This window comes from Staurois parvus, unplaced genomic scaffold (assembly GCF_062004578.1).
Source record: "Staurois parvus isolate SC_StPar_1 unplaced genomic scaffold, SC_StPar_1.0 ptg000646l, whole genome shotgun sequence".
Classification (NCBI taxonomy): domain Eukaryota; kingdom Metazoa; phylum Chordata; class Amphibia; order Anura; family Ranidae; genus Staurois; species Staurois parvus.
The window spans coordinates 55169-75625 of NW_028318442.1; the positions used below are offsets into that span (position 1 = coordinate 55169).

The following is a 20457-nucleotide window of genomic DNA, read 5'->3' on the forward strand; positions in this document are numbered from 1 at the left end:
CGGCGTTTACACACAATGAGTCACATCGCCGCCTTCCATCCTAACAGACAGATGCTGGGAGAAGACAGACGCTGCGATCCGTGATTAGAGGGCGGAGATGTCTGCCATGGCGGGCACCAATCCCAGCATTCACTTAATCTACAGACCGGATTAATCTACACTACTGCATAGGAGGGTGATATATGCCGGGTGTAATTCTTGGTATCTGTCATTGTTCTGTATGTATGGACTCTGCACAGTACCACTTCTGTGGTCCTGTATGCCGGGTGTCATTCTCAGTATCTGTTCTTATTCTGTATGCATGGACTCTGCACAGTACCACTTCTCCGGTCCTGTATGCCGGGTGTCATTCTCAGTATCTGTCATTGTTCTGTATGGATGGACTCTGCACAGTACCACTTCTCCGGTCCTGTATGCCGACTGTCATTTTCAGTATCTGTCATTATTCTGTATGGATGGACTCTGCACAGTACCACTTCTGTGGTCCTGTATGCCGGGTGTCATTCTCGGTATCTGTCATTATTCTGTATGTATGGACTCTGCACAGTACCACTTCTCTGGTCCTGTATGCCAGGTGTCATTCTTAGTATCTGTCATTGTTATGTATGGATGGACTCTGCACAGTACCACTTCTCCTGTCCTGTATGCCGGGTGTCATTCTCAGTATCTGTCATTGTTCTGTATGGATGGACTCTGCACAGTACCACTTCTCCTGTCCTGTATGCCGGGTGTCATTCTCAGTATCTGTCATTGTTCTGTATGGATGGACTCTGCACAGTACCACTTCTCCTGTCCTGTATGCCGGGTGTCATTCTCAGTATTTGTCATTGTTCTGTATGGATGGACTCTGCACAGTACCACTTGCTCATGATTTCATCCTCTCCTCTGGGTGAAGATTCAGCACATTGGCCATCCTGCAGTCTCAGTGGTGAATTGATGACAATGGTGGTTGTAGAATTTGCAGCGCTGGTGCTGGGATGACACTTTCCCAAACTCGATAAAGTCTTTATTGTCCCTCTGGGATGACACTTTGCGGATGTCGTTTTATTTTTTTGTTTTTTTCTTCAGGGAATTTTTTTTTTTTTTGCTCGGTTGGTACAAAATGGACAGAACACTTGTTAAGCAGTATTAGACCTAAAATTTTATATATTGCAGCTTACCAGTTCTTAGATGTGAGAGGTGCTTTTGTTTTCTCTTTTAGGCTTTTTTCTTTTATTTTCACCTGGTGATCTGGCCAATGAGTCCATTGTTTTTCAAAAGAACAAACCATTTAACACTGGCAGGGGTGCTTACAATGATCATCTTTTATTTTTTCATGTAAAACTTTTATCCAAAAAGAAAAACAAAGTTCTTGTGTAACTGCACATAAAGTGTTAGCTGGAGTTTGTCTTCAATTTGGTAGTGTATCTAAATCTGCTAGTACATATAATACTCCTCTCCCCCCAGACTGACAATGCTGCTGTCCATAGGTCCCCCCTGTGCTGCTTCATCCAGAGTGGGGGCACTCTAATACAGGAGATGTGTTATTGGCCAGGTTACCAAGTGAAAACAGAGAGGGGAAAAAAAGACTAAAAAGAAAACAAATGCAGCCACCACATATAAGATTAGTAAGCTGCAATATATTATGTTTTTGGTTTAATACCACTTTAACCGCCTCCTGCCCGCCATATAGTCCAATGATGGGTGGAAGGCGGTTCTCTCCTTTTGGGAGGACGTCATATGATCTCCTCCCATTCTCACTGTGCATGCGCGGCTCCAGGAGCACGCAGTGCGGCGATCGGCGGTGCGCTGTGTCCCTCGGACACAGCGGATCACCGATCACGGAAAGAGCCGAAGATGTCGGTTCGGTCATGTGATCAGCTGTGTCCAATCACAGCTGATTGCATGTAAACAGAGAAATCAGCATTTCTCTCCTCTGGAGCTGTCACGCTGACGGCTCGTGAGGAGAGGAGAGCCGGTAATCGGCATTCCGCGGAGGGGGCATGTGGACTGATCATCAGGGCACTGATGATCAGTATGCCCTGATGATCAGTGTAGCCCCAGCAGTGCCACCTGTCAGTGCTCATCACTGCCAGCTCTCAGTGCTCATCCATGCTACCTGTCAGTGCCCATCAGTGCCACATCAATGCCACATATCAGTGCCCATCTGAGATGCCTTTCAGTGTCACCCATCAGTGCCAGTCAGTGCCGCCTTTCAGTGCCCATCAGTGATGCCTGTCAATGCCCATCAGTGCCACCTACCAGTGCCTCCTCATCAGTGTCCATCAGTACAGCCTATCAGTGCCCATCAGTGCAGCCTCATTATCGCACATCAGTGAAGGAGATAAATCACTTATTTACAAATTTTTATAACAAAAACTAATAAAATATGTGTTTTTGGTTTTTTTTCCAAAATTTTTAGTGGTTTTTGGTTTGTTTAAGAAAAAAATGAAAAAACCCCGAGGTGATTAAATACCACCAAAATTATTTATTATTTATTTATTTCAGGTACTTATAGAGCGCTGTCAATTTACGCAGCGCTTTACATATATATTGTACATTCACATCAGTCCCTAACCCTCAAGGGGCGTACAGTCTAAGGTAAAATAAAGCTCTATCTGTCACAAAAAAATTATAAAAATGTCATATGGGTACAGTGTTGCATGACCGCGCAATTGTCATTCAAAGTGTGACAGCGCCGAAAGCTGGAAATTGGCCTGGGGGCAGGAAGGGGGTACAAGTGCCTGGTAGACGAGGGGTTAAATCAAAATCTTGTGTTTTTTTTGTTTAAGACCGGGGTTCCTCCATAAATATATATTTCGATCCGGGCAGAAGCAATATCTCATAATGTACTGTCCCGCCCGTCCTCCCACCCAATCAATACTCAGATTAATAACCACAGACATGACAAGCCATTTAGACGACGGCCGCTGTGCATTCACCAAGCAGCAGCTCCATTTATTTTCATCACAAACATCCGAGTCCCTCTCCGTACAAGGTCACCAACCTCCTGCCACAACACAAATCACCGTTATCGACTCCCCGGCTAGTAAATAAACGACGTACATCCTACGGAGAGGGGGGGGGCTCCGATCTATAAATCTGCAGGCAGAATGTTCTATAGGAACGCAGATGTTCCAGCTGTTTGATTGGACCGAGGATGTCCCAAGATGTTACGGGGGAAAATGCAACCCAACCTTAGAATAGTTCTTAAAGTGCTTCAGGCCTTCAGTCTTGCACAGTTGTACCGGCTCCTCTCCTGGACTGAAATGGCTTACTCTGATTTCACTGCACACTGTGAGCTTCTCACAATGTGCATTAGAAGCTGCAGCAAGTCAGATAGAACCCGCCTCATTTCCTGGCTGGAGGACATCCAGCATCATCTTTCCTCCCCAGCCTGACTGTCCTTGGCTCGCCTCTTTCATTCGCTGGATTTTAGGTCTTACAGTCATGGAGGCTCAGGATCATCGGTGGGTGGTCTGCATGCAAATACAGCCTACCTAGGAACGCCTACTCCTCCAGACTGACTCCACCCATCAAGGCATTTTGATATTTGGATAACTCCTCCCAAGAGCCAGCTCATTGCTTTCCTCATGTCTGAGGGCTCTTGAGAGGAGTACTGAAGAAGGGTGCTGTGATGTTTTCATAAAGCTATGTACAGCCCCCTGCCAGCCCCTCCCATCAGCCATAATTTGCCTGCACTGCATAGAGAAGCACAAAGAGCCAGTATTGACATCACTGGAGCTAAAATAAGGCATGTAATTCAAATGGAAAGGTTTTAAACATATCAATAGTATGAGGAAAAACCAGGGAAGATATATATATATATATTGTATTTGACCATTCTTCCAGAAGCACATTTGTCAGGTCAGGCACTGATGTCGGGGGAGGAGGCCTGGTTCACAGTCTCCGCTCTAATTCATCCCAAAGGTGTTCTATGGGGTTGAGGTCAGGACTCTGTGCAGGCTAGTCAAGTTCCTCCACCCCAAACTGGCTCCTCCATGTCTTTATGGACCTTGCTTTGTGCACTGGTGCGCAGTCATGTTGGAACAGGAAGGGGCCATCCCCAAACTCTTCCCACAAAGTTGGGGGCATGAAATTGTCCAAAATGTCTTGGTATGCTGATGCCTTAAGAGTTCCGTCACTGGAACTAGGGGGCCAAGCCCAACCCCTGAAAAACAACCCCACATCATAATCCCCCCTCCACCAAACTTTACACTTGGCACAATGCAGTCAGGCAAGTACTGTTCTCCTCACAACCACCAAACCCAGACACATCCATCGGATAGCCAGACAGAGAAGCGGGATTCATCGCTCCAGAGAACACGTCTCCTCTGCTCTAGAGTCCAGTGGCGGTGTGCTTTACACCACGGCATCCGACGCTTTGCATTGCACTTGGTGATGGAAGGCTTGGATGCAGCTGCTCGGCCATGGAAACCCATTCCATGAAGCTCTCTACACACTGTTGTTGTGCTAATCTGAAGGCCACACCAAGTTTGGAGGTCTTTAGCTATTGACTCTGCAGACAGTTGGCGACTTCTGCGCACTGTGCGCTTCAGCATGCGCTGACCCCGCTCTGTCATGTGACGTGGCCTACCACTTGGTGGCTGAGTTGCTGTTGTTCCCAGTTGCTTCCACTTTGTTATAACCCCACTAACAGTTGAGCGTGGAATATTTAGTAGCCAGGAAATGTCACGGATGGACTTATTGCACAGGTGGCAACCTATCACGGGACCACGCTTGGAGTCACTGAGCTCCTGAGAGCGACCCATTCTTTCACCAATGTTTGTAGAAGCAGTCTGCATGCCTAGGGGCTTGATTGTATACACCTGTGGCCATGGAGGGGATTGGAACACCTGAATCACATGATTTGGAGGGCTGGCCAAAAACTTTGGGCAACATAGTGTATGTATATAGATCGAATAATCTTCAGCTTTAAAGCTGAACTCCAGTAAAGATAAAACTTGATCTATGCCTTTTTTATGTTCCTGAACGGCACTCTGAAATTTGGATCAAAACACGAGAACAGGAATCTCCAAACGTTAGAAACAAAGGGCCAGTTTACTGGCCTTCAGACTATAGGGGTGGCCATTGGGAGTAGAAATCGTCCTGGTGTCAGTGGGAGTAAACCGTGGACCTTTGGGGAAGAATAGCTCACCTCTTAGTGTCAGTGGGAGAAATCATGCCCCATCGTTGGCAGCAATGGGAAGAATAGTGCTGCATCATTGGTGTCAGTGGGAAGAATAACGCCCCGTTGTTGGTGTCAGTAGCAGGATTTATGCCCTATTTTTGGTTTCAGTGGGAGGAATAGTGTCCTGTATCAGTGGGAGGGACAGTGCTCCAAGAGCCAGATAAAGTCAAGCAAAAGGCCGCATTTGGCCCCCAGGCTGCTGTATGGAGACCACTGCAGTAGAATATTCATGGTGTATTGTCTATCATATAGCTGCATGCAGAGGATTAAAAGAATTCTACAATTTCCTGAAAGTGCCACTTTTTTTGCATTCATGGGCCTCAGCCCTTCTTGCGTGCATGGGAATGCATGTTATTTAGATCTCAGCTAATGTTGCATCAAAACGCTGCGCAGATCTCAGCTGTTCTTGGTGCATCGCATATTGTACAGTGTGTGTCTCCCAGCTTCCCAGTGCAGATTCGGGTTAAACTATTTTCCTCTCTGCCATTATCAAAGTGTTAGATTGTCAGCTCAGCCGACCCCGCAGCTGTCCATGAAAAGCCGGGTGTAGGCGGTGATTATGGGGTAGGGGTTTCCTTAAATATTCACCTTTCTATTTGCACTTATCAGTCTCTCTGATTATTGATTAGCATGGCATGGTATCCGTTTGCCCACGCCGCTGTGTTCTCATTCATTGGCTGCGTTGTCGATTCTTTTTTGAACCCTAAAATTTTAGATACATTGTTGCACCGAGAGCCAAGAAGAGGTAACTCTGTAAGTCGTCTCCACTCCTCGTCTGTAAATCAGGTCGAAGAATATTATTTTATTTCTTCTTTTCCCTTGCTTTGCTGGGATCAGGGGCCCGACAGTGTGAGTCAAATCAGATAATTCGATAAAGTGGGTACATCCTGGGTATGCCATGGGTTCAGTGTGGGTGCTACAACTCGCTACATCTTAACCTGCTTTCCTAGGCCAGATCCCTGTGGGGGTAGGCAGGATGTGAGTACAGATATGCCAGGGAACCTTTTTCTTTCATTTCTATTAGAGGGATGCCCAGATCTGCCACCCATGACACTCTATACCGCACTAGATATGCCATCACTTACATTCTTTACTCCCAGATCCACAACCACTGACACTCCATAGCCCCAGACCTACCACCACCAATACGCCATACCCCCAGACCTACCACCACCGATACGCCATAACCCCAGACCTACCACCACCGATACGCCATAACCCCAGACCTACCACCACCGATACGCCATACCCCCAGATCTGTCACTACTGACATTCCATACCACCCAGATATGCCTTCCCATAGTTTGCTACAATGTACTGCCCAGATGCCACCCCCGACATCCCCTACCTCCAGATCTGCCACTACTGACAACCCATACCCCAGATCTGCCACTCCATTACACCCTGATCTGCCACCGCCGACTTTCCATACCTTCCAAACTTGCCACCGTTGACGCTGCATAGCCCCATATCGCCATGGCCTAAAATCCAGAGTTCCATATCTGCCACCGCTGATGCTCCATACCACCCAGATCTGCCACCGCTGATGCTCCATACCACCCAGATCTGCCACCGCTGATGCTCCATACCACCCAGATCTGCCACCGCTGATGCTCCATGCCACCCAGATCTGCCACCGCCGACCCTCCATACCACCCAGATCTGCCACCGCCGACCCTCCATACCACCCAGATCTGCCACCGCCGACCCTCCATACCACCCAGATCTGCCACCGCCGACCCTCCATACCACCCAGATCTGCCACCGCCGACCCTCCATACCACCCAGATCTGCCACCGCCGACCCTCCATACCACCCAGATCTGCCACCGCCGACCCTCCATACCACCCAGATCCCCTGCCGCTCTCCATCTTTTTTTCCCTAAAACAACATTTTGTCTCCTGTAGCAGAGCCATGCGTGGGTGGGAAATCCTCTTACACAAGTGAATCCTCCTGTGAAATGATTTGGCTGCAGTGCTAGCCCTGGCACAAGGCGTGGGAGGACCACTCTGCTTAGCTAAGGAATTCTCGCTACAAAGTTTTGATTTCTGCAGGCAGCAAATGACCGATATAAATACGTGAGAATTATTAAGATTGTCGTGTATGGGCAGAAGAACGCACTCTGCACTCCTAAGCAAATAATTCGGACATCACATTGCTTTTCCCCCATTGGCCCTGGCTGATCACATGACTTCACAATATTGTCATTTTGGCTACAGTGGCTATCTTTTTCAGAGTAGAAATAATGTTACTAAGTATCTCCAGCCAAGTTTTTTTACATTGCTACAAAGGATATAAATGTACTTTGTAGGTACCAGAACCCAGATATTACCCTGAAAAAATAGCATTGACCTCATGGCTATGAGGTACATAGCCTGTGCAAAGAGAAAAGCTGTGGGAGGGGCTCATAAGGTCCCACCCACTACAGGCTGCCTGCAGAAAACTATGGGGGGGGCGGAGACAGGACCAGTCACCCATCACAAGTAGAGGGAGCAGCAGTGACCGGTCTTTATTACAGAGGTAAAGTTTTGAGAAACGCACACCAAGCTTTAAGAAGAATACACAATAAATGGATCTAGATCATATTTACCTATCCGGGAGTTCAGCTGCGTATGTTGGCTCCAATCTCAGGGACACACCTTAGAAGCGGACAGGCCGCTGTGCACCTCTGGGTGTGTATTGCCCCTGTCTGGCAGGGCAGGGGTTAACGGCGGTGTGGATTTGCAGATGTCCTCTTCAGTCAACGGATGGACATTGATGCGCTGGAGGCACCGTTAGTCTAATGAAGTGCATCGGGCCGGCTCTCCTCCGCGGCAGGCTCTGCGCTCGCATCCACGGACAAATCTTTTCAGACAGGTCTTCTTGTGATGATGGGAGAGAGAATGGCAGCCATGGCGAGGTCCTGGGCGCCTTCTCTCCGGTCCCAGGCTTGTCTGCAAAGCAGATAATAATCTTCTGAGGCAGCTCGAAGTGTGTGGAGGGGTCCAGGCTTGTACTAGGCCTGGTGCTGGGTGGGGAGGGTAACTGAGGACAGAGGAGGGGGGGGGGGGGAGCATGGTAAATGGGGTCCCTCACCCAAAATCTCATAAAATTCATCTAAAATATTACAGTATCTTACGACCTAAGCGATGTTTTATTGCTCTACGTGCCCTCCTTCTGAATATATTGTGTATGCATATAGATGCAAGTTACATATGCAGCCTCTGCTTCCTACTTAGCTTTGCTGTTTAGTGTCAGTGCTTTGCTATTCCACTTTTCTGTCTGCTCATGGGGTCTGTTGATCAGGTTCTAGGTGTACAAGACTCCATGAATAAATTCCGAATCCGGAAACTCCACCTTTTTAACATTATAAAAACGTCCTTGAGCTCCAGTCAATGTCTCTTCCTAGGCTGTGATGATAATCAGTCTACTGCAGGCAGGTGGTAACATTTTCCCAGTCTTCCCCCCAGTGATCAGACTGTACATTGTAACTTTTGTAACCAGTCACAAGGTGGGAGGCTGCAGAAGAGGGCTGATCTGTGTCAGACATTTGTGAACCAAAATGTACACCACTGCGTGATTTGTGTTCCTGTTGCACACCTTTTTCACTGACTTGTTTCTGAAAGTTTTGTTGCATTGCAAGGATTTTAGGAAACTTTGTTGCTCATTCTTACCTGCTTCAGATCTAAGGAAATGACGTGTTTGAGCCCCACCACATCCATCCTCAAACTGACGTATAAGTATCAGGGTCTGTCCCAATTATTGGAGTGATCTCGCTGTTGTAGTAAGAAAATAAAGAGCTGTTTTATCTTTTGAGGACTCCTAGAAAGCAGCTAAAAAAGAAAAAAAGTCCCGTGGCAGGGAATGCCTGTCATCTGCCTTCAAGTGCTGTGCCAGCCTCCAGAATAGCAGAAAGCCAATGATTTCTGGAAATCTCTGTACAAAAGCAGAATTCTTAACAGCCCTGGGATGTCATAGGTGTAAAGTTCACCTCTGTCCTGGGATCCGTCCTCGGCTCTTCTCTCAGGCATGTAGCTGCTGGCACTTCCAGGGTTCACCTGGATTGCCAGCACCACGGCCAATCAGAAGACCGCTCTCTTGATTGGTGTTTAAAAGGCCAAGCAACGAATGGCTCAGCATTTAGGCAATGCACTGCTACACTTAAGCTGAGCTCCTCTCAGTGTCTACAGTGTCTGCCTGTTTACCAGTACCGCCTGAGACCCCTGTTCTCAGCAGTATTGAGCCAAACATACCTTGGTTAGGTCCAAGTGGGGTTCAGCAAATGAGCCTCCTGCCTGCAGCCCCCTAAAATCACCAGGCCAGAGGTGTGAGGAAGGGGCCCTCTTCCACCTCAACATGGGGACATGCTTTGCCAGGGGGGATCTTCGCTGGCAAGGTACCCTCCCATGTTGGGGGCATGTGCCCTAGTATGATACAGGAGGGGAGGGGGAATTCATGATGGTCTCCTTCCTTTCCTGCATGCTCAGATAAGGGTCTGGTATATATTTTTGGGGGACTTCCCCTATTTTTTTGCATGAAATTCCCTCCTTTAAAATCCATACCGGACCTGAAAGGTTCCCCTTCGTGCCCTGTCTATCCAACTGTGCCACACCTTTTTGCCCCGTGTCTCCATGTGTGCCTCTATGCACCCTGTGTTTTCAATTGCACTCTGTGTCTACAACTGCGACACCCCTTTGTGCCCCATGCCTCAGTTTGTGCCCCTTTGCACCCTGTGTCTCTGACTGCGCCTGTTTGCACTTTGTCTACATCTGTGCCATCCCTTTGCGCCCCTTGTCTCCATGTGTGCTCCTTTGCACCCTGTGTCTCCAACTGCATCCCTTTGCACCCTGTGTCTCCAACTGCATCCCTTTGCACCCTGTGTCTCCAACTGCATCCCTTTGCACCCTGTGTCTCCAACTGCATCCCTTTGCACCCTGTGTCTCCAACTGCATCCCTTTGCACCCTGTGTCTCCAACTGCATCCCTTTGCACCCTGTGTCTCCAACTGCATCCCTTTGCAACCTGTGTCTCTCACTGTGCCTGTTTGCACTTTGTCTCCAATTGTACCGTCCCCTTTGCACCCTGTGTCTCCAATTGTACCGTCCCCTTTGCACCCTGTGTCTCCAATTGTACCGTCCCCTTTGCACCCTGTGTCTCCAATTGTACCGTCCCCTTTGCACCCTGTGTCTCCAATTGTACCGTCCCCTTTGCACCCTGTGTCTCCAATTGTACCGTCCCCTTTGCACCCTGTGTCTCCAATTGTACCGTCCCCTTTGCACCCTGTGTCTCCAATTGTACCGTCCCCTTTGCACCCTGTGTCTCCAATTCTACCGTCCCCTTTGCACCCTGTGTCTCCAATTCTACCGTCCCCTTTGCACCCTGTATCTCTGACTGCGCCTGTTTGCACTTTGTCTACAACTGTGCCATCCCTTTGCACCCCTTGTCTCCACGTGTGCCCCTTTGCACCCCTTGTCTCCACGTGTGCCCCATTGCACCCTGTGTCTCCCACTGCATCCCTTTGCACCCTGTGTCTCTGACTGTGCCTGTTTGCACTTTGTCTACAACTGTACCGCCCCTTTGCACTGTGTCTCCAATTGTACCGCCCCCTTTGCACCCTGTGTTTCCAACTGCACCCCTTTGCACCCTGTGCCTCTGACTGCGCCTGTTTGCACTTTGTCTACAACTGTGCCATCCCTTTGCACCCTGTGTCTCCAACTGCACCGCTTTGCACCCTGTGTCTCCAACTGCACCCCTTTGCACCCTGTGTCTCCAACTGCATCCCTTTGCACCCTGTGTCTGCAACTGTACTGCCCCTTTGCACCCTGTGTCTGCAACTGTACCGCCCCTTTGCACCCTGTGTCTGCAACTGTACCGCCCCTTTGCACCCTGTGTCTGCAACTGTACCGCCCCTTTGCACCCTGTGTCTGCAACTGTACCGCCCCTTTGCACCCTGTGTCTCCAACTGTACCGCCCCTTTGCACCCTGTGTCTCCAATGGCCCCACACCTTTGTGTCCCTTGTCTCCATGTGTGCTCCTTAGCACCCTGTGTCTCCAACTGCATCACCCCTTTACGCTCTGTGTCTCCAACTGTGCCATCCCTTTGCACCCTGTGTCTCCAACTGCACCCCTTTGCACCCTGTGTCTCCAACTGCACCCCTTTACGCTCTGTGTCTCCAACTGCACCTGTTTGCTCTTTGTGTCCCAAACTGCACCACCCCTTTGCACCCCTTGTCTCCAACTGAGCCCCTTTGCACGCCTGCACACCTCTGTGTCTCCTCTATCTCCATATAGCCTCTGGTGCTCTCTACAGTTGTCTGTCCTACTATGCTCCATTGTCGGCACCCTTTGCTGCTTCTCTTCAAGAACTGTGTTCCTTTTATATGGGAGTTGGACGCTCCCAGGAAGGTGTTGAAGGATGCAGAATCACGGCAGCACCCTTTGCACTCAGTGATACGTATATTAGTGGCTTCCACCTATCCGTCATTGAGAGCTAGAAATGAGCCCTGGCCAGCTTGGTGTAAGCCATCAGCGTCCATTACAGGGCAGCCTGGCAGGCAACGAATCCTCTGACGAACACTCATTGGTGGCAATGCAATCTGGCTGCGTAGGCGGCTGGTCGGCGAGGATTTATGGTGTCGCCGTGTCTTGTTATTAAACAAAAGGGAACAGGGGGGGATCAGATGCCAAGAGGAAAAACACTGACTCACTTCTGCTCCCTGCTAGAAGAGGAAATTACTGCTTGCCAAGGCCATAACTGTGTGTGATTGAAACTAATATGGGGCCCCATAGCAAAACTAATACGGGGCCCCCTTGTTTCTCTAATCGCCATCTCAAAGGCAATTCCTCTACAAAGTATCAATTATATAGTTATGTAAGAAGATGACCAAACTTTACTTACAAACAGGGGCGGACTGACCATTTGGGAACTCAGGCACTGCCCGAGGGCCCGGGGTCAGTAGGGGGCCCCATGAGATGCCCCTGGTACCTCTCGTAGGCTTTATTGGGTGTGGTTTTAGTGTAGGCGAGGATATAGGGGTCCCATGACCCCCTATTGCCCGGGGGCCCCATGAGTTGTCAGTCCGCCCCTGCTTACAAATGAATCTGTCAAAGCTATTGCCACTTGCAGCCAGGCGGCTCTGGGCCCCTGTACTTCAGGGCCCCAGAGCAGTCACATGGTCTACTATTACTATAGTCACACCAATGGCAGTAGTGTAGTACAGAGCCCAAAACGTCTGTCCATTTGCATGCAAATCCTACTCTTTACTGCAGTCTCTTCTCTGGCTAAATGTTTAATTGAATACACCTTGTGTGACTGGGCCCCATAACAAAACCAATACGGGGCCCCCTTGTCTCTCTAGTCTCCATCACAAAGGCAATTCCTTTAGTAATACAAACCATCAATTATTTATATAGGAATTGTAGAAACGACCAAAGTTTATATGCATTTTTACATCCAAATGAATTTTTCAAAGCTATTGCCACCTGCATCAAGATGGTTCTGGACCCCCTGTGGTTAAGGGCCCAACAGCAGTCACATTGTTTGCTATTACTAAAGTCACACCCATGACAGTAGTGTGGTACAACAACCCCCCCCAATGTCTACCTTTTTGGACACAAATCCCTCTATTCTTCATAGCATCTCTCTTCCGGCTGACAGAAATGTAAATGTTTAATTTAATAAACTGTTGTTGATGGGGCCCCATGGCAAAATCAGTATGGGCCCCCCAGGGGCGGACTGACAACTCATGGGGCCCCCGGGCAATAGGGGATCATGGGGCCCCTGTGTTCTTTCCCAAACTCAAAAAAGCCTATGAAAAAGGTACCAGGAGCATCTCATGGGGCCCCCTACTGACCCCGGGCCCTCGGGCAGTGCCCGAGTTTCCAAATGGTCAGTCCGCCCCTGGGGCCCCCTTGTCTCTCTAATTATTATACAGGATTTATATAGCGCCAACAGTTTGCACCCTGTGTCTCCAACTGCACCCCTTTGCACCCTGTGTCTCCAACTGCACCCCTTTACGCTCTGTGTCTCCAACTGCACCTGTTTGCTCTTTGTGTCCCAAACTGCACCACCCCTTTGCACCCCTTGTCTCCAACTGAGCCCCTTTGCACGCCTGCACACCTCTGTGTCTCCTCTATCTCCATATAGCCTCTGGTGCTCTCTACAGTTGTCTGTCCTACTATGCTCCATTGTCGGCACCCTTTGCTGCTTCTCTTCAAGAACTGTGTTCCTTTTATATGGGAGTTGGACGCTCCCAGGAAGGTGTTGAAGGATGCAGAATCACGGCAGCACCCTTTGCACTCAGTGATACGTATATTAGTGGCTTCCACCTATCCGTCATTGAGAGCTAGAAATGAGCCCTGGCCAGCTTGGTGTAAGCCATCAGCGTCCATTACAGGGCAGCCTGGCAGGCAACGAATCCTCTGACGAACACTCATTGGTGGCAATGCAATCTGGCTGCGTAGGCGGCTGGTCGGCGAGGATTTATGGTGTCGCCGTGTCTTGTTATTAAACAAAAGGGAACAGGGGGGGATCAGATGCCAAGAGGAAAAACACTGACTCACTTCTGCTCCCTGCTAGAAGAGGAAATTACTGCTTGCCAAGGCCATAACTGTGTGTGATTGAAACTAATATGGGGCCCCATAGCAAAACTAATACGGGGCCCCCTTGTTTCTCTAATCGCCATCTCAAAGGCAATTCCTCTACAAAGTATCAATTATATAGTTATGTAAGAAGATGACCAAACTTTACTTACAAACAGGGGCGGACTGACCATTTGGGAACTCAGGCACTGCCCGAGGGCCCGGGGTCAGTAGGGGGCCCCATGAGATGCCCCTGGTACCTCTCGTAGGCTTTATTGGGTGTGGTTTTAGTGTAGGCGAGGATATAGGGGTCCCATGACCCCCTATTGCCCGGGGGCCCCATGAGTTGTCAGTCCGCCCCTGCTTACAAATGAATCTGTCAAAGCTATTGCCACTTGCAGCCAGGCGGCTCTGGGCCCCTGTACTTCAGGGCCCCAGAGCAGTCACATGGTCTACTATTACTATAGTCACACCAATGGCAGTAGTGTAGTACAGAGCCCAAAACGTCTGTCCATTTGCATGCAAATCCTACTCTTTACTGCAGTCTCTTCTCTGGCTAAATGTTTAATTGAATACACCTTGTGTGACTGGGCCCCATAACAAAACCAATACGGGGCCCCCTTGTCTCTCTAGTCTCCATCACAAAGGCAATTCCTTTAGTAATACAAACCATCAATTATTTATATAGGAATTGTAGAAACGACCAAAGTTTATATGCATTTTTACATCCAAATGAATTTTTCAAAGCTATTGCCACCTGCATCAAGATGGTTCTGGACCCCCTGTGGTTAAGGGCCCAACAGCAGTCACATTGTTTGCTATTACTAAAGTCACACCCATGACAGTAGTGTGGTACAACAACCCCCCCCAATGTCTACCTTTTTGGACACAAATCCCTCTATTCTTCATAGCATCTCTCTTCCGGCTGACAGAAATGTAAATGTTTAATTTAATAAACTGTTGTTGATGGGGCCCCATGGCAAAATCAGTATGGGCCCCCCAGGGGCGGACTGACAACTCATGGGGCCCCCGGGCAATAGGGGATCATGGGGCCCCTGTGTTCTTTCCCAAACTCAAAAAAGCCTATGAAAAAGGTACCAGGAGCATCTCATGGGGCCCCCTACTGACCCCGGGCCCTCGGGCAGTGCCCGAGTTTCCAAATGGTCAGTCCGCCCCTGGGGCCCCCTTGTCTCTCTAATTATTATACAGGATTTATATAGCGCCAACAGTTTACATAACGATTTACAACATAAGGGCAGACAGTACAATTACAATACAAATGAATACAGGAGGATTCAGAGGGCCCTGCTCCATAGAGCTTACAATCTAATCTCCATCCTCATTACAATTCCTCTAGTGATACAAAGTATCAGTTATCCACACAGCAAAAGTATAGAGATGTCCAAACGTTTACATTTGTTACATCCAAATGATTTATGAAACCTATTGCAACCTGTGGCCCTGGGCCCCCTGTGCTTCTGGACCCCACAGCCGTCACATAGTCTGCTATGACTATAACTACACCCTTAGCAGTAGTGTAGTACAGAGCCCCGGACGTTTATCATTTTGAAAAAAATCCCTCTCCTCTTCACAGCTCTTTCCCCTCTGGCTGGCAGATCTGTAAATTAAAAAATTTAATTGAATAAAATTGTTTAATGCAGGGGCGGACTGACAACTCATGGGGCCCCCGGGCAATAGGGGAACATGGGGCCCCTGTGTCCTTGCCCAAACTCAAAAAAGCCTATGAAAAAGGTACCAGGGGCATCTCATGGGGCCCCCTACTGACCCCGGGCCCTCGGGCAGTGCCCGAGTTTCCAAATGGTCAGTCTGCCCCTGGTATAATGTCATGCTATATTCTGACATTTAAGTGTTTTGCGTTTTTGCATTTCCAGACGTCATCAAAAAAGGAAAGTTTTGATGTTTTCGAAGACGCTGATCAACTATTTTCTCCCACTAAATTAAAGTAGATATAAACCCAATCGATAAAATCTCATATACATTTTAATAAAGTAATGCCATGCCTTTTAAAATAAGCCATGGTGATCCTGCCATAAGGGTCCACGTTTGGGCACTTCCTGTTATAGGGTGACAACGCTGTGTCCTTGTTTCCTGGTTATGTTCCTGTTGTCACCCTGTCACATGGGCTTCCAATGAAGATTAATGTGCTCAGACACCTTACACAGGCACGGTACACTGTTGTCTGCATCAAGAAACCCACCCTGAGAAATGCCACGCAGCCATCGCATGTAGAGTCACATTGTTGCTTTGTAGCAATGCAATGTGCTGCACATTATGCATGGTTGTGCCATTCATTTGGTGGTCATAAAGAGTCTCTTCTTTCTGTCTCAGGGCTATACTGTGTGGTGCATAGACTGTCCTTAAAGGTTCATTCCACCCAAACTTGATATTTTGGTTATAGTTGGAGCGTGGTGGGCGGAGTCACTGGGATTCTTCTATATTTTAGATACTCAAACAGCATGATCACCCCGCTATACTACCTGTTCCTGTTCACCTATGAATAGACCCACCTGAATTTTGGGTGTCTGCACCAGGGGTGGACTGACAACTCATGGGGCCCCCGGGCAATAGGGGATTATGGGGCCCCTGTGTCCTTGCCCAAACTCAAAAAAGCCTATGAAAAAGTGAAAAAGGTACCAGGGGCATCTCATGGGGCCCCCTACTGACCCCGGGCCCTCGGGCAGTGCCCGAGTTTCCAAATGGTCAGTCCGCCCCTGGTCTGCACCAACCTTTGTGTGTTCCCACCCCCATCTGTTGTTACCACCCCCATTTGTGTGCCCCAGCTCCTTCTGTTCTATTTTTCAAAATATAAAAAAAATAAAACTCGTGGCCCCTCATGAAGAGCACAGCAGGTGTGCAGAGCCAGGAACTTACCAATAGAGTCTCGGAGACGCTACCATCCACCACAAACTGAAAGATCAGAGTTGGATGGATCACCCTTTAAAGTGTTAAACCCACAACAGTACAATCAGTCTGTATATGCAGTAAAGCATGCTTGTTATACTCACTGTGGAACCTAAGGGGTTAATCCTCCGCATTGTGTTAAAAGGCTGTTTGATCCTGTCTTCTCTTATTCTTCCCTTTTTCTACTGTCCCTAATCCATCTGCTGATGTTACAGTGCTCTAGGAGTCACTGTGCACACGATCAGTTTAGTGTGTATTGCTAGAATGTTTTTTTTTTTTTCATTGAGAGGGTGCATGTGATCAGCACAGGGCCAATCAGCACTGTCCAGACAGGTGGTCAGGGGTCATGCAGTCTCATAGGACAGTCAGAGGAGAATGAAAACTCCTTCAAGCTGTAACCAGTGCTCTGCTGGACACTGATAGAAGTCACAAGACTGCTATATACTGCTGATGAGGAAAGGTATTTAGCAGTTTGTATTTACTAAAATAATTGCATTTCCATGTTGTGTGTACTGTGGGGGACCAGATATAGTGAATGCAGGGTCCGGGGAGACCAGATATAGTGAATGCAGGGTCCGGGGAGAGCAGATATAGTGAATGCAGGGTCCGGGGAGAGCGGATATAGTGAATGCAGGGTCCGGGGAGAGCGGATATAGTGAATGCAGGGTCCGGGGAGAGCGGATATAGTGAATGCAGGGTCCAGGGAGACCGGATATAGTGAATGCGGGTCCTGGGACACCGGCTATAGTGAATGCGGGGTCCTGGGACACCGGCTATAGTGAATGCGGGGTCCTGGGACACCAGATCTAGTGAATGCGGGGTCCTGGGACACCAGATCTAGTGAATGCTGGGTCCAAGGAGACCAGATATAGTGAATGCAGGGTCCAAGGAGACCAGATATAGTGAATGCAGGGTCCGGGGAGACCAGATATAGTGAATGCAGGGTCCGGGGAGACCAGATATAGTGAATGCAGGGTCCGGGGAGACCAGATATAGTGAATGCAGGGTCCGGGGAGACCAGATATAGTGAATGCAGGGTCCGAGGAGACCAGATATAGTGAATGCAGGGTCCGGGGTTATTCATAATGTTTCCAATGTATCGAATTGTTGAAAAAACAAAAGTACTGACTGCAAACCTTTCATTATTCCTTTTCTATTTCCAGGTTCCCTCACTGGTCGGAGATGGGTTTCTAAGCAGTGACTTAGTATAATCTGGATCTTATATAGCCCAGGGCCCCCTGGAGACTAAGCTTTGTTTCACGTCAGAAGAGACTGCATCACCATGGAGACACCTGACGTACCAGTGGGCAACCTGATAGACCTGGATACGGAACCCCTGGTCGTGGTAGCGCCGTGCCCCCCTTCTCTGGACGAGATCCTGTCACTGGAAGTCAACCCACCTGAAAATGGCGACAGGGAGGAAGAGATAGAGAGCGACGCTACTGAGTCCGCCGACAGCGAGAACGACATGGTGTCGCCGAGCCGCCACAGCTGGAACCATTCCCAGAGGTCCTCTTCTGAGTCTTTTTCATCCAATCAGAGCACTGAGTCCGCCCAGGATGAGCAAATGGCGGAGCAAAAGGAGTTCATCCGGAAATATGTGGAGAAAATCTTTACCGGCGGGTAAGTGAAGCAGCGGGTAAGAAAGTGAACCTGAAATAAATGTGTATACTGTGTAACTTCAAGAACTCAGATCTGCATTTTTGCAACTTCCCTCTCATGCTGCAGTGGGCGGGGCAAGTAACGTAGTTGATATTGTTCACAGATGATGGACAGCTTTTACTGAGGTTATTAGAAGCTCAACACAGAAGTATTGTTTGTCCATGGAACATGTCTTTGGTTGGGGCCTGTGTTAGATTTTTCACTGGGAGCTTGCTGTTATAGAGTATCTACCCTGGAAGTCAGATTAGAAGGGATTGCAGAGAGTCCAAGTGAGTGCTGCAGATGCCTATCTGTGGTCACTGCCGGTGCTGCTGACCCATTCCTGCACAAACTCCCCCACCCCTTCACCCCTACCACCATGCCATTGTGATGAGGTATGCATGATTCTGCCCCTGCAACAGCACCTTGCCATCTTGGATTGGTATCGGCCTCCTGCAGTCTGTGTACAGCAGAGCTCAGACTGGACAAGAGAGAAGCAGCACAAGTAGCCAATCAGTTCATGTTCTGACAAAGAGCATGCTGATAGAAGAGAGCAGAGTGACATAGAGATGACCTCATCAGACTGCCAGTGCTCCTTTCACTGTCCTGACTTGTAAGTGCTGCCTAACTGCAGTGAGAGAAATCAGGTCCCCTCTCCGAACATGCATTATCTCCTGCGCTCAAAGACTCAGATCAAATGGGCTTTAGTAACAAGCAGCGTGTTGTGTGTTCATCCGCTGGTGATCAGAGGTTGTGCAGCTCTATCATGAAGATGGGGAAGCTTGATAAAACTGTAGAAGAAGATGAAAGAAAGAGCGCACAAACCTTGCGCATTACCTCAATAAATAGTGACTAATTTTATTATAAAGGAAATATACTCACAAAGTGAGGGTATAACAAGCATAAGTAACCATAATCCAAACCGTATTACAGGTAAATCCAAAAGGTTACTTATGCTTGTTATACCATCACTTTGTGAGTATATTTCCTTTATAATAAAATTAGTCACTATTTATTGAGGTGATGCGCAAGGTTTGTGCGCTCTTTCTTTCATCTTCCCCTCTCCTAACATGCAGGGCTGTGCTCTGTGGCGGAGCTGGGTAACTCTCAGAAGTGGATGGACAGAAATACAAGTCCTTTGGTAGGTAGTACAAGTCACATACTAACACTGACATACAAAGCCGACCATAATGCTGCCCCAAACTACCTCACCGACCTGATACCCAAATACCACCCAACTCGTACATTCCAGCATATGTTATTTGCTTAAACCGGGTGTCGGCAACCCGCGGCTCCAGAGCCGCATGCGGCTCTTTTTCACCTTTGCTGCGGCTCCGGAGCACACTGCCCACCAGGTGACAGGCAATAGGGTTGCCATAGGTCAGTGGTCGGCAAGCCGCGGCTATTTAGACATTTTAATGCGGCTCTTCTGTGTGCCGGGCGCCCGCTCCCCTCCCTCCTCTCGGGCGGCCGCCCCAAAAGTCAGGACTCTGCAGCTAGCCCAGCAATGGGCAAACTACGGCCCAGCGGACCTTTTAATCCAGCTCGCGGAGCGTGGCAAACATTGGCTGTCAGGATGTAGGCGGGGCAGCGTGACGAACTCCTGTCCTCTCACAGTCCGCCCTGAAGACCGATACGACGCGGGAACACGGCGAGAGGAACGCGCGGAGCAAAGGTAAGTGAATTGACACTATATGGGGGATGAATTACTATATGGGGGATGAATTACTATATGGGGGATGAATTACTATATGGGGGATGAATTACTATGGGGGATGAATTACTATATGGGGGATGAATTACTATATGGGGGATGAATTACTATATGGGGAATGAATTACTATATGGGGAATGAATTACTATATGGGGGATGAATTACTATGGGGGATGAATTACTATATGGGGGATGAATTACTATGGGGGATGAATTACTATATGGGGGATGAATTACTATATGGGGGATGAATTACTATATGGGGGATGAATTACTATATGGGGGATGAATTGCTATATGGGGGATGAATTGCTATATGGGGGATGAATTGCTATATGGGGGATGAATTGCTATATGGGGGATGAATTGCTATATGGGGGATGAATTACTATATGGGGGATGAATTACTATATGGGGGATGAATTACTATGGGGGATGAATTACTATGGGGG

The 20457-nt window shown here is 48.5% G+C and overlaps 1 protein-coding gene across 3 annotated transcripts in view; it reads left to right on the forward strand.

The window, feature by feature from the left end:
• Positions 1-20457, forward strand: part of KIAA0513 (KIAA0513 ortholog) — an 87734-nt gene that overhangs the window by 20207 nt on the left and 47070 nt on the right. For 2 of the 3 annotated variants that reach the window (XM_089693981.1, XM_089693983.1), the window contains exon 2: positions 17814-18273. In XM_089693981.1, coding sequence (XP_089550107.1) covers positions 17933-18273 — 341 coding nt within the window. In that variant the 5' untranslated portion in view covers positions 17814-17932. Of the gene's footprint in view, positions 1-48; positions 176-17813; positions 18274-20457 lie in introns of those variants that run through there. The other variant, XM_089693982.1, reaches the window with a different exon arrangement.